This window comes from Glycine soja, chromosome 11 (assembly GCF_004193775.1).
Source record: "Glycine soja cultivar W05 chromosome 11, ASM419377v2, whole genome shotgun sequence".
NCBI classification, from domain to species: Eukaryota; Viridiplantae; Streptophyta; class Magnoliopsida; order Fabales; family Fabaceae; genus Glycine; species Glycine soja.
In genome coordinates, this window is record NC_041012.1 from 37,153,260 (window position 1) to 37,165,359 (window position 12,100).

Below are 12,100 nucleotides of genomic sequence, written 5' to 3' on the forward strand. Positions count from 1 at the left end.
CTTGGCCCACTTACTAGCTTACAAAGGAATTGTCTAAACTAAATAGTGACCATCCACTTAGTATAAGGAAAGGCAATTGTTTTTTTTTTAAAATTCTTACAAATCAATTTAAAATTAATGATTTTGACAGGATTCGATCATGTGACTTTTAATTATGTTATAAAATAATTAACATCGTTATATATAGTATTAATTTTTTAATATATATTTAATACATATGTAAATTTACATAATAAATTTTGTGATAATTAATTTTGATTTAATAATTAATTTATTTATATAATTTTTTATGAAATTATATATATATAAAATATATTATTAAATCATAATTAATTATAATAAATTTTTGATATTATTATAATTAATTTTGATCTAACTTTAAAAATCCTGGGTCATTAGTTTGTAAATTTTTATTTATTTTTAAAAGCTTGTCTGGTGCACAAGGAAAACGTGGATGCATAAACCAATTGCCTAAGGTAAAGTTATGTTGAAGTCATCCGTCATGAAGTTCCATGCCCCAAGGCAACTTGCATTCATTCACAATGCTTTTCTTCACCCTCTTTCTTCTTTTCCTTTCTCTAATATTCATCATCAAATGGTATTCCAATGCAGTAACCACCAAAAACTCACCCCCTTCACCTCCAAGGTTACCTCTACTGGGTAATCTGCATCAACTTGGTTTGTTCCCACACCGCACACTCCAAACTTTGGCTCAAAACTATGGCCCTCTAATGCTACTTCATTTTGGTAAGGTACCAGTGCTTGTGGTCTCATCTGCTGATGCAGCGTGCGAGGTGATGAAAACTCATGACCTGATCTTCTCAGACAGGCCACAACGTAAGATGAACGACATCCTCATGTACGGTTCCAAAGACCTTGCAAGTTCCACGTACGGAGAATACTGGAGGCAAATGAGGAGTCTAACTGTGTCACAGCTTCTGAACACCAAAAGGGTTCAATCCTTTCGCGGTTCGAGAGAGGAGGAAATTGCTAGAATGATGGAAGACATTAAACGGTGTTGTAGTGATTCGTTGCATGTGAATTTGACTGATATGTTTGCTGCACTTACGAATGATGTGGCGTGTCGAGTGGTTTTTGGAAGAAGATACGGTGGGGGAGAAGGGACTCAGTTTCAGAGTTTGTTGTTGGAGTTTGGGGAGTTGTTGGGTGCTGTGTCTATAGGAGACTATGTTCCTTGGCTTGATTGGGTTATGAACAAGGTTAGTGGTTTGTATGAGAGAGCACAAAGAGTGGCTAAACATTTGGACCAGTTTATAGATGAAGTGATTGAGGAACATGTTAGGAATGGAAGAGATGGCCATGGTGATGTTGATAGTGAGGAGCAGAATGATTTTGTGGACGTTATGCTTTCTATAGAAAAAAGTAACACTACTGGCTCCCTCATTGATAGATCTGCGATGAAGGCTTTGATACTGGTCAGTAAGAACATCATTTTATGTTAGTCCACCTGGTTTCTCTACCATCTCATTTTTCATCTTATCTTTTTCTTTATTTTTCATCACATTTTCCAGTTTTTCTCACTTGGTTGATTTTTTTGATCAAATTATGTCCTTTATCCTTTTTCTTTTCTTTCACTTTAGTCTTTTATCTTTAACAACCATTCAAAATTATCATTTCGCCAATTTAAAATTAAAATCGTTTAGTAGTATTTAGATACTGACCACTTTTAACAGCCAAAAAATATAATTTTATTAGATCTCTGTCATTAGAGTTCCCTTTGATGACTGTTATTATTCTCGAATGGCGAAGATGGTAAACAACGACGAGTGGGTATGAGCGGCAATGACGGATGATACCGTCGTGGTGGAGCTTCTGCTATAATAAGCAAACCATTTCACACAAATTTTAGCAGCTTATACCTCTCTCCTGGGGAGTTAAACAGTTCATCTGCAATGGCTTTTATTTTTGGATAGTGGGGATTTATAATGTGACCTTTGTATATGAGTTTCCTATGATGATTTGTTATTAAGCTAACATTAATTGTACATAGAAGGATAGGTTTTGGAAATCGTGTAAAAGAAAATGAGGGGCAACTGCAAGAATTTGCTGCCAAGATGTAAAGCAAGAAAGGAGTGGAAACAAAAATTAGGGGTTAAATTTGTTTTTGTTCTTTTCAAATAGGTAATGTTCACATTTAATCCGTAAAAGAACTCATTTCTTTTTAGTTCCTTATTTATGAAGATGTATCATAAACCAGAGACAAAAAGAGATGGTTGTTTTATGAATATATTTCTGTAATGGAGGGACTAATTAAATTGATTCCATATTTTATAGGGACTGAACATATTTATATTTGCAAGGACCAAAAAGTAAAAACACATTTAATCCTTTTTTCTTGTAGTTGTGTCAAACGTGCCCATACATATTATTTTCTTGTAGTATATATACTACTGAGATTGAAACACATTGTTATCAGCAAGGTGTGTTGTAATTTTGTTTTTCATTTTGTTCAGGACTTTTTTCTTGCTGCTACTGACACTACCACAGCCCTGGAGTGGACAATGTCAGAGCTGTTAAAACACCCAAATGTGATGCATAAATTGCAAGAAGAGGTAAGAAGTGTGGTTGGTAATAGGACTCACGTAACCGAGGATGATTTGGGCCAAATGAACTTCTTGAGGGCTGTGATCAAAGAAAGTCTTCGGCTTCATCCCCCACTTCCCTTAATAGTCCCTAGGAAATGCATGGAAGATATCAAAGTGAAGGAGTATGACATTGCAGCTGGCACTCAGGTATTAGTGAATGCATGGGCAATTGCAAGAAACCCTTCATGTTGGGACCAACCTCTAGAGTTTAAACCAGAAAGGTTCCTCAGCAGTTCAATAGACTTCAAAGGACATGATTTTGAGCTTATACCATTTGGTGCTGGAAGAAGGGGTTGCCCCGCTATAACGTTTGCCACAATTATAGTTGAGGGGATATTAGCAAACCTTGTTCACCAATTTGATTGGTCATTGCCTGGTGGTGCTGCAGGAGAGGACTTGGACATGTCTGAAACTCCTGGCCTTGCTGCTAATAGAAAATATCCTCTTTATGCAGTAGCAACTGCATATGAGAGAAATTAGTATATCATGATCAGAAAAAGAAGTTATGAGCAATAAGTTTGTGTTTCATAATATTGTAGCTTACATGACTCTTTTATGTTGTGGAAGCATTTGTGTTGTTGCTGGTTGCTGTCGTTTCCAATTGTGGTTTAATGGATTGCACAAGCTTTGTTCCTGCTTAACGAATGATTATGTGTTTGTTAATCTAATTTGGCAGGTTATAGATATAAACTGGCATGCATTTCAATTTATCATATCATATCCATCCTGTAAAATTTTGAAGAATTTCATCAAAGAGAAGATGTGTCTTTATGTCGTTTAGTATTTGCCATCTGCTATTCAAACATTTAGCACAAGAAAAATAATATTCTCTACCCACATTTGGTGAATTTTGTTGAGAAAATCCCAAAAAATGCTCAACCCCTTTCTCATACTTCTTAGTGATGTGAATTGCTTTCATACAGTTTCGATTCATCTTTCCTCTTCTGTGATATTAAGAAAGCTACATCATGTATGAAAACCTCACTTTTTCATAAAAGGTATGACTTTATCCCATTTGAGAATATATATTTTCTACTTGATTCAAATATAGTAATTAAGTCTTTTTTGTTAAATTTAACAAAATTTAGGTAATATTTTGCATTGATCACTAAATTTAACATGAAAGTAGTAACATTAATTCCACCACAATCAAGTATGTACTAAGAGAATAAAACAAAAAATATTAAACCAAAATTTTATCAAATTTACAAAAGAAATTTAACCTCTACATATGAATCAAATATAAAAAATGACTCTTTTTCCAAACCAACAATTTAATATTTAATTTAACGATTAATTCAAACTGTCCGTATTAGTCATTGTATTGATCAAGTCTAAAAAAAAAAAAGTTCACTTTTTTAATGCATAACTTGAATATAACAATAATTGTTGATCACACAAACAAGTTATAAAGCATTAACAAAATTAATGATTATCATACAACAATACAATACGCACTAAAGCAAGCAACAAGCTTGTCATGTTGGGTAAGCAACAAGCAATAAAATACTCACTAAAGCAAGCAATTAATGATTATCATACAACAACTTGTCATGTTCAGTTCACTACAAGGAGACGTAAAACAAATACGAGAGAGAATCTGCCTCTCTTTGATGGATCAAAATAGCTTGTGGAAGATGCAAGCTACAATGGACCTTTTAGATTTAGCTTGTGTTGGCTTTTAGATTTGTTAAGTTGTAGCCCAATTTTATGAGTTTAACCCTATACGGCCACACAAGGGCTCCTACTAAGCAGTATAATTGAGACACTTGATCATAGAAGTTTGGAATATAATGGTTGAACTTCATTAAATAGCTTTGAGAAGCATTTCAATTTAGCATATAGATATGTTTGCTCATAATCAAGAATAGAAGATATTACAGCATCCTGATCAGATAATTCAAATAATTTTATATACACTTTATGTACATATCAAAATGCAATAAAGATCATCAAAATCTAACATCATTCAATTATACATAAATTAAAGCTGTGACTGAGTATAAGGCTCACCTATATACCTCTAAAATACTAGTAAAAAAGTTATATACAGAAGTGAGGATCCAATAAAAAATCTACTAGGTAGATTAGTATATTTTTACTAAAAACTAAACTCTGTAGTTATATAAATAATAATAAAAAAATTAATTATATAAAAATAAACATTTATTTGTATGTAATACACCTATTTTTATTTTATTTTTTTATCAAATATAGTACAGCCTCTAAAATACTAGTATAAATTAGACTCTAATAAAATACACACAAGCACAACTGCTTGTGGACTTATCGTCAAGGAAAACTAAGTTCTTCAGTCTTGACTTGAGTGCTTTGAGTTCATGGATCCAATCCAACACAAGTTCGTCAACGTTGGTGCTCTCAAGCTCCACGTCGCAGAAACCGGAACCGGTGAGAACCACTCCTCTGCATTTTACTTCTATTCTTTGTACTTCACCTATCACCAATCCCCTTTTTCAGGTCCAAACGCCGTCGTATTCCTGCACGGCTTCCCGGAGATATGGTACTCGTGGCGGCACCAGATGATAGCTCTCGCCGGTGCCGGATTCAGAGCGGTTTCCTTCGATTACAGAGGTTACGGTCTCTCCGACCCGCCACCCGAACCCGATAAGACCTCTTGGTCCGATCTTCTCAGTGATCTCCTTCATATTCTTGATGCTCTTGCTCTTTCTAAGGTACTCTCTATTCTCTAGCATAGCATTTTTTTTCTAGTGTGTTGAAGTGTTTGCAGTTTTCTAAAGCTGAATTTTGGGATCAGATCATAAGATTTGTTACCAAAGTAATAAACAGAGAAAAAAGAAGTAGGAAAAAGCTAGAAATTATAAAATTGAAAGAAAATTGACATCTCGTATCAAAAGTTTGATTTTTTTTTTTTAACGGAGGAGGGCTAGCTCAGTTTAGTTGAACTGCCTGAGTTGTTATAATCCCTAATACTTATCTTCGATTCTTACACATACAAAAAAAAAGTTAGATTTTTTTTTTTATACTGAATACTACATTTAGTGTTTTTTAAAAATAGAATCTAATCATATGATGCATGAGATTGTTAAAGTTGATACCTGACTTAACATAATCAGGTTACATTAAAACAAGGTAATCTAACCTGATCAAACCTGTAAATTCAACTTAACCCAATTTTTTTTACTTTAATCAGATCGAGTTGGTATGATAAGGCATACTAATGTAGGCATGAAGGATGCCTACATGTAAGATGCGACTGAATTTAGTTATATGTTGCCTAATTGATTCCACTCAGGTGTTTCTTGTTGGGAAAGACTTTGGAGCTCGTCCTGCATATCTATTTTCAATTCTTCACCCTGAAAGGGTCTTGGGAGTTGTCACGTTGGGAGTTCCATATGTTCCCCCAGGCCCCTCTCAGTATCACAAATTCCTTCCTGAAGGCTTCTACATTTTGAGATGGCAGGTAATTTTAAATGACAAAACATAGATGCACTGCTTCAAATGTTTTCGGTACTGTTTTTAATTCAAGTTGAAATTTCACCTTAATAACTTAATGCAAACTTCCATTATGTCAATTATCACGAGAAAGTCCAATTCTAATCGGAGAACAACACTAAAAACTCTTAAGAAATTTTATCTACATTATATACACTATTTTAAATTCCTTTGTTCTCAGCATGATGACCTGTGAATGTGATATCATCATAACTTTGATTCTATCTGTATCAGGAACCTGGAAGGGCAGAAGCTGATTTTGGACGCTTTGATGCAAAGACTGTTGTGCGAAATATTTACATCCTCTTCTCAAGAAGTGAAATACCAATAGCTAATGAAAACCAGGAGATCATGGATTTGGTGGAACCTGATACTCCGCTTCCCACTTGGTTCACAGAGGAAGATCTTGCAACATACGGAGCCTTGTATGAGAAATCTGGATTCCAAACTGCATTGCAGATTCCATATAGGTGCTAGCTTTTGTTCGTCATTGCCCTTTTAGTAAAAAATGTTGTTTCTTACTACAAAGCAATGAAAACATGGTCTCTCGAACTCTCAAATTTTCTTATCTCTGGGTGAGTTCTTGTTAATTGTTTGTTGGTTTTGTTTGTATTTGTAGGTCATTAGGTGAAGTGCTTAGCTTGCCAGATCCTGTGGTTAAAGTTCCGGCATTTCTGATAATGGGTGGCAAGGATTATGTTCTGAAGTTTCCAGGGATTGAAGATTTAACAAAGGGTGAAAAAGCAAAATGGTTTGTTCCAAACTTGGAGGTTACATTTATCCCGGAGGGAACCCATTTTGTTCAAGAACAGTTTCCCGAGAAGGTGAATCAGCTTATTCTTGACTTCCTTGCCAAGCACACTTGATATTGGACTGTCGTCATGAATGGTGTATGTGGATTGTGAACTGTGGGAAAATCAGACAAAGTGCAGCACAAAATGATCGATTGCTGAAGCTAAATGATGCAAAGCTTGCTGGTAGAGCTTTGTTAGATGAATTTCTTGTACAAAGAATTCGTGAAATATGCGACTGAGTTGTCTAGCTAATAAATAAATAACCGGTTTCTTAGTTAACAAATAAAGGGAAAAGAACTTATAAGCACCCTAAACTTTTAACTCTGCAAATTGACACCTTTAACTATCATTTTATCCTAATTAACACTTAATCTTCTACAATTGTCTCAATAAACCCTTCTGTTTAACTTGCTATGAAATAGTTAACTAAATTAATCTATGCCATTGATTTAAATGCAAAATAATCAACGATCAACATTCAATTTGAATTAATGACATAGAATAATTCAGTTAAGTACTTAACAACAACTTAACGAAAGGGGGTCTCTTGAGATAATTGTAAAAACTTAAGTATTAATTAGGATAAAATGATAGTTAACGATGTCTATTTGTAAAAGGACAAAAGTTCACTGTGCTTATATATTTTTTTTCCCACAAATAAATATACAATTTTCAATTAACAACTTTGAACAAGTAGGCATGGCAATTGGGGGGTGGGGGGGAAGTTTTTGCTTACCCGCCCCCGAATCTCAAACCCTTCCTCATCCCAAAAACCGACAGGGCCAAAAAATTGCCCTCCGTTCCCGCCCCACCACCGAAAATTCATTGAAATAAAGGAAAGATTTAATAATCTAACAGAAAAGGACATAAGAATTTGCAGAAACAAATTAATCTACAGAGAGGAGTCTTCACAATATATATATATATATATATATATATATATAAAGGGTATTTTTGCAATTTAATAGGGACGGAACACATATCAGCATTACTAAAACTGTTCCTACCCTCAAATTTGAAATGTGGGAAAAATTTGAATTCAAACCTGATCAACTCGACTTTTTCCCGTCAAAATCTGGACGAGTTCAAGCGAATGTTCAGGACTGCGGATCCCGTTGTCATGCTTATGAACAAGGCTCCATTTCAGGGACTCTACATGAAGCACTTTAAAAGTTTTAAAAGAGATTTTAATCTATTTTAAATGTTATTTTTATTGTCAATAAGATCTAGTTCAATTGGTTGAACATAATGTGTAAGTGTTATAAACTATTTGTAGGTATCCATGAATAATTCATAAGAATAAAAAAAATGAGCTTCACACGAAATTATGTAAAAACTACTCTAAATATTTAAAGTGATTAAACTTACATAAAACTTTTTTTTAGAAACAAAAGAATTTTATTAAAGAATATGGTAACGGGATTAATCACTTATGCATTAACTATGTGGCACTACCACTTATAATGTGGTAAAGACATCAATGCAAATATTCCAACAGAATTTATCCTGAATTTTGAGTACAATCACATTTTTATATAGCTTACAGTGATCTCATATCCAAATATAATTTATATAATTCATATTTCATAAGTATATACCATTCATAAATATCAAATGGTAGCTAGCTTTACGAAAAACATAAGTTATTTGATACAATTACGTAAGTCATTCCTCAACTACATACTGATAAACTTAAGCATTTGAGAAGCATTCCCGAAAGCCAACAATTACTTGCACCCTTGGGAATAAAAAACAAGAGCGTAGTTAGGTAATTTAATGGGCAGTGGGTACCTATTGATACAAACACTATGATACCAGTACCCACTCTATTAATGAGCGGATGATTAAAGTCCCATTATTTCACAAATGCTTAAGTTTAAACTATTCATCTTCTACTCATAATAAATTTTATCCATAGATATACGTTGGTGTGAATTATTTTGTCATCCCTAAGTCGAAGGAAGAAAAAATGTACATTAAAATAGCATTCTATGCTACAAAGGACGAAGAAGTTCACCTTGATATCTAGAACTTCTGCACATATAATTGGAATGAAGGAATAAACATTGACATCAGTATAGCATTGATCTTTTTCAGCTTTAAAAATGCTCGTGGGAGAAAAACACCAATTAATTAATACTAATAGTACTAAAGTTGCACTTTTAGTCAATGTTTCCAACGCTAACTAGGCGGTGAAACCACAACATCAGAGCAAGAGATTGCAGAACTAAGCATTGTCAATGAATGCTAATCGTATTTCCCAAAGGAAACTAAAATCAGTTTTGTTGTTGTCAGACTTCATTCTCTCTAAAACAAATTGAAAAACTCCATCACCATTTAAGATTCAAACTCTTGAGGAAGAATATGGAGGATTCAATGCAGTCATCATCATTCATTTAAGATTCACATCATTTGGCATTTTAGATTCAGCAATCAACCATTTTGTATTGCTATTGCACTTTGGCTAAATTTTCCACAATCCACATACACCACTCGTGAAGTCCAATATCAAATGTGCTTGGCAAGGAAGTCAAGGATAAGTTGATTCACCTGCTGGGGAAACTGTTCTTGAACAAAATGGGTTCCCTCAGGGATAAATGTAACCTCCAAATTGGGAACAAGCTCTTTTGCTTTTTCAACCTTTGTTAAATCCTCAATCCCTGGAAACTTCAGAATATAATCCTTGCCACCCATTATCAGAAGTGCTGGAACTCTAACCACAGGATCTGGTAAGTTAAACACTTCACCAAATGACCTACAAATACATACAAAACCAACTCAACATCAACAAGAATTCACCATGCTTTCATAATTGCTTTGTACTTTTGTAGAAAAGAAATAGCATTTCGCTAAAAAGGCAACAAAGAACAAATGCTAGCACCTATATGGAATCTGCAATGCAGTTTGGAGTCCAGAATTCTCATACAAAGCCGCGTATGTAGCAAGATCTTCCTCTGTGAACCAAGTGGGAAGAGGAGTATCAGGTTCCACCAAATCCATGATCTCCTGGTTTTCATTAGCTATTGGTATTTCATTTCTTGAGAAGAGGATGTAAATATTTCGCACAACAGTCTTTACATCAAAGCGTCCAAAATCACCTTCTGCCCTTCCCGGTTCCTGATATACACAGAATCAAAGTTATGGTAATCGTACAAACTTTTTTTTTTTACAGCAAATTGTACAAAACTTAGATGCAATTTTTTAGGTGCTTTTACTACTGATCTCTAATCAAAATTAGAGTCTCATTATTTAGTGATCTGTACAATGAAAATTTGCATTCAAGGTCTTGTGAAATCTCAAACTCTAATAAAAATACAGTACCAAAAGGATTTAAGGAACTGCATGTAAGTTTTGTACTTTAAAATTACCTTCCATCTCAAAATGTAGAAGCCTTCAGGAAGGAATTTGTGATACAGAGAGGGGCCTGGGGGAACATATGGAACTCCTAACGTGACAACTCCTAAGACCCTTTCAGGGTGTAGAATGGAAAAAAAATGTGCAGGGCGAGCTCCAAAATCTTTCCCTACAAGAAACACCTAAAGTGCATTGAGGGGCGGTTTAGTATACCAGACCAGATAATCTATGAAAAAGTGAGCTAACTTTTTCTCAACCTGTTTAACATCTGAAACTCACTTTAATACTTCTACCATTCTTTTTTAAAACTTATTCAAGGTATGATAACTGAGGAAAATTAAGTACATATTGAATTTGCAGTTGATATTTGAAACAAATGTAAAATCTTAAATTCCACATGTAGATAAAAACAAAAGGAAAATTACTCATTTGGTCCTTACACTTAAAAATTATCCTTTTTGGATAAGTATTTTCGGATCTCTAATAGTTCTGGCTACTCGATACAAAATGCCAAGGACTAAAAGGTAAAATTTGGGTAATGGTAACAACAAAAAGGATCTGAAAGTGTTTATGCAGGACTAAAATGTGAGTGGTTTTTAAGTATAGAGACCAAGGTTTCAAAAGATGATCTGCCACCGCAACATCAAGGGTTTTTTAACTGTCCATGACTGCAAGGCTACCGCAATTGGAACCGCTTCGGCCGCATTTATGCCGCAATATCAACAAACGCAACGAAACTGTAACGACCGATATTTAAAACCTTGATAGAGACTAAAAAGTAAAGTTTGTAAGCAAGTAATGAGATCTTGAAAGTTTACCTTTAGAGTAGTGAAAACAGTTGAAAATGAATGTTGTGCTAGAGAATAGAGAGTAGTACCTTGGAAAGAGCAAGAGCATCAAGAATATGAAGGAGATCATTGAGAAGATCGAACCAGGTGGCCTTATTACCGGGTGGCGGCGGGTCGGAAAGACCATAGCCTCTGTAATCGAAGGAGACAGCTCTGAATCCGGCATCGGCCAGGGCTATCATCTGGTGCCGCCACGAGTACCATATCTCCGGGAAACCGTGCAGGAATACAACGGCGTTTCCACCTGAAGAAACAATGAAGAAGAAGAAGAAGAAAGAACAGTGTTTAACTTATTGAAAATGCAGTGGTGTATAGTAATTCTCACCGCTTCCTATTTCAGCAACGTGGAGCTTGAGATCTCCAACGTTGACGAACTTGTGTTCGATTCGATCCATAACTCAGTGACTGTCTTCTTCTCTGTTGTTGACAGTGTCACATCTTCTTAGTTTCCTCGAAAACATGGATGATTTACTTGTCATTAGTTTAATGGCTGATTCAGCAAATGGATTATTTTATCAAATTGAAAACAACCAAGTTAAGTTTTTTTAGGCCTATTAGTCGAATCCGTATATGAAAGTGTTTTGCGGAGAAAAATTATTATTTTCTGATAAAAAAGTATAAATTTAGTTTACCTATAATAACTGTGATAAATTAATCTTTTTCTTAAATTTAGAAGATTGTTTTGTTATTAAATTATAATATTTAAAAATTAATTTGATATTAACTTATAAAATTTTAAAGATTCATTAATTTGTTATTAAATTAAACACAAAATTAATTTATCATATTTTTTACTGGTCTCAATTACATACTTATAATTATGTCTTATTCAAAAGAGATTTTTTTAAATGTTTTTTATTTAATAAGGTTGATTTTTTTTACTCTTAATATCAAATTTTAATTAAAAATAATTTATAAAGAGGGTTTAATTTTAAATTAAAAATAACTTAATTTAATAAAGTTAATTATTTTCTTAGTATAAAATATATCTGTTATTCATTTAATAAATTAGTAAAGAAACAAC

General features: G+C 33.9%; 3 protein-coding genes across 6 annotated transcripts; 2 read left to right on the forward strand and 1 right to left on the reverse strand.

The window, feature by feature from the left end:
- The first annotated feature begins 486 nt into the window (after nucleotides 1-486).
- On the forward strand, nucleotides 487-3,324 carry LOC114373493 (cytochrome P450 71A26-like). Its single transcript, XM_028330960.1, has 2 exons — nucleotides 487-1,436; nucleotides 2,475-3,324. Exons 1-2 carry the CDS (start codon nucleotides 513-515, stop codon nucleotides 3,084-3,086), a joined length of 1,536 nt encoding a protein of 511 aa, XP_028186761.1. The 5' UTR covers nucleotides 487-512; the 3' UTR covers nucleotides 3,087-3,324.
- On the reverse strand, nucleotides 2,926-11,572 carry LOC114373495 (epoxide hydrolase A-like). Of its 4 annotated transcripts, XM_028330964.1 has the most exons (8): nucleotides 11,402-11,570; nucleotides 11,106-11,320; nucleotides 10,243-10,410; nucleotides 9,756-9,991; nucleotides 9,425-9,629; nucleotides 7,920-8,026; nucleotides 3,151-3,239; nucleotides 2,926-3,066 (listed from the first exon to the last, which is right to left on the reverse strand). In XM_028330964.1, exons 1-6 carry the CDS (start codon nucleotides 11,469-11,471, stop codon nucleotides 8,018-8,020), a joined length of 903 nt encoding a protein of 300 aa, XP_028186765.1. In that variant the 5' UTR covers nucleotides 11,472-11,570; the 3' UTR covers nucleotides 2,926-3,066; nucleotides 3,151-3,239; nucleotides 7,920-8,017. The 4 variants fall into 4 exon arrangements, with proteins under 4 accessions (XP_028186765.1, XP_028186766.1, XP_028186764.1 ...); XM_028330965.1 differs by lacking the exons at nucleotides 2,926-3,066; nucleotides 3,151-3,239 and adding an exon at nucleotides 5,197-5,365; XM_028330963.1 differs by lacking the exons at nucleotides 2,926-3,066; nucleotides 3,151-3,239; nucleotides 7,920-8,026 and having other exon boundaries at nucleotides 8,829-9,629.
- Nucleotides 4,866-7,188, forward strand: LOC114373494 (bifunctional epoxide hydrolase 2-like). The gene is made up of 5 exons (XM_028330961.1): nucleotides 4,866-5,015; nucleotides 5,085-5,299; nucleotides 5,881-6,048; nucleotides 6,315-6,550; nucleotides 6,700-7,188. Exons 1-5 carry the CDS (start codon nucleotides 4,946-4,948, stop codon nucleotides 6,944-6,946), a joined length of 936 nt encoding a protein of 311 aa, XP_028186762.1. The 5' UTR covers nucleotides 4,866-4,945; the 3' UTR covers nucleotides 6,947-7,188.
- Nucleotides 11,573-12,100: the final 528 nt, after the last annotated feature.

Bases quoted from the DNA above. Each gene is read 5' to 3' on its own strand.
- LOC114373494 (XM_028330961.1), top strand. From the start codon at position 4,946: ATGGATCCAATCCAACACAAGTTCGTCAACGTTGGTGCTCTCAAGCTC. The intron at 5,016-5,084 runs GTGAGAACCACT...CCCCTTTTTCAG, and splicing joins CGTCGCAGAAACCGGAACCG to GTCCAAACGCCGTCGTATTC. The intron at 6,049-6,314 runs GTAATTTTAAAT...TATCTGTATCAG, and splicing joins TCTACATTTTGAGATGGCAG to GAACCTGGAAGGGCAGAAGC.
- LOC114373493 (XM_028330960.1), top strand. From the start codon at position 513: ATGCCCCAAGGCAACTTGCATTCATTCACAATGCTTTTCTTCACCCTC. The intron at 1,437-2,474 runs GTCAGTAAGAAC...CATTTTGTTCAG, and splicing joins CGATGAAGGCTTTGATACTG to GACTTTTTTCTTGCTGCTAC.
- LOC114373495 (XM_028330963.1), bottom strand. From the start codon at position 11,471: ATGGATCGAATCGAACACAAGTTCGTCAACGTTGGAGATCTCAAGCTC. The intron at 11,321-11,401 runs GTGAGAATTACT...TTGTTTCTTCAG, and splicing joins CGTTGCTGAAATAGGAAGCG to GTGGAAACGCCGTTGTATTC. The intron at 9,992-10,242 runs GTAATTTTAAAG...TGTGTATATCAG, and splicing joins TCTACATTTTGAGATGGAAG to GAACCGGGAAGGGCAGAAGG.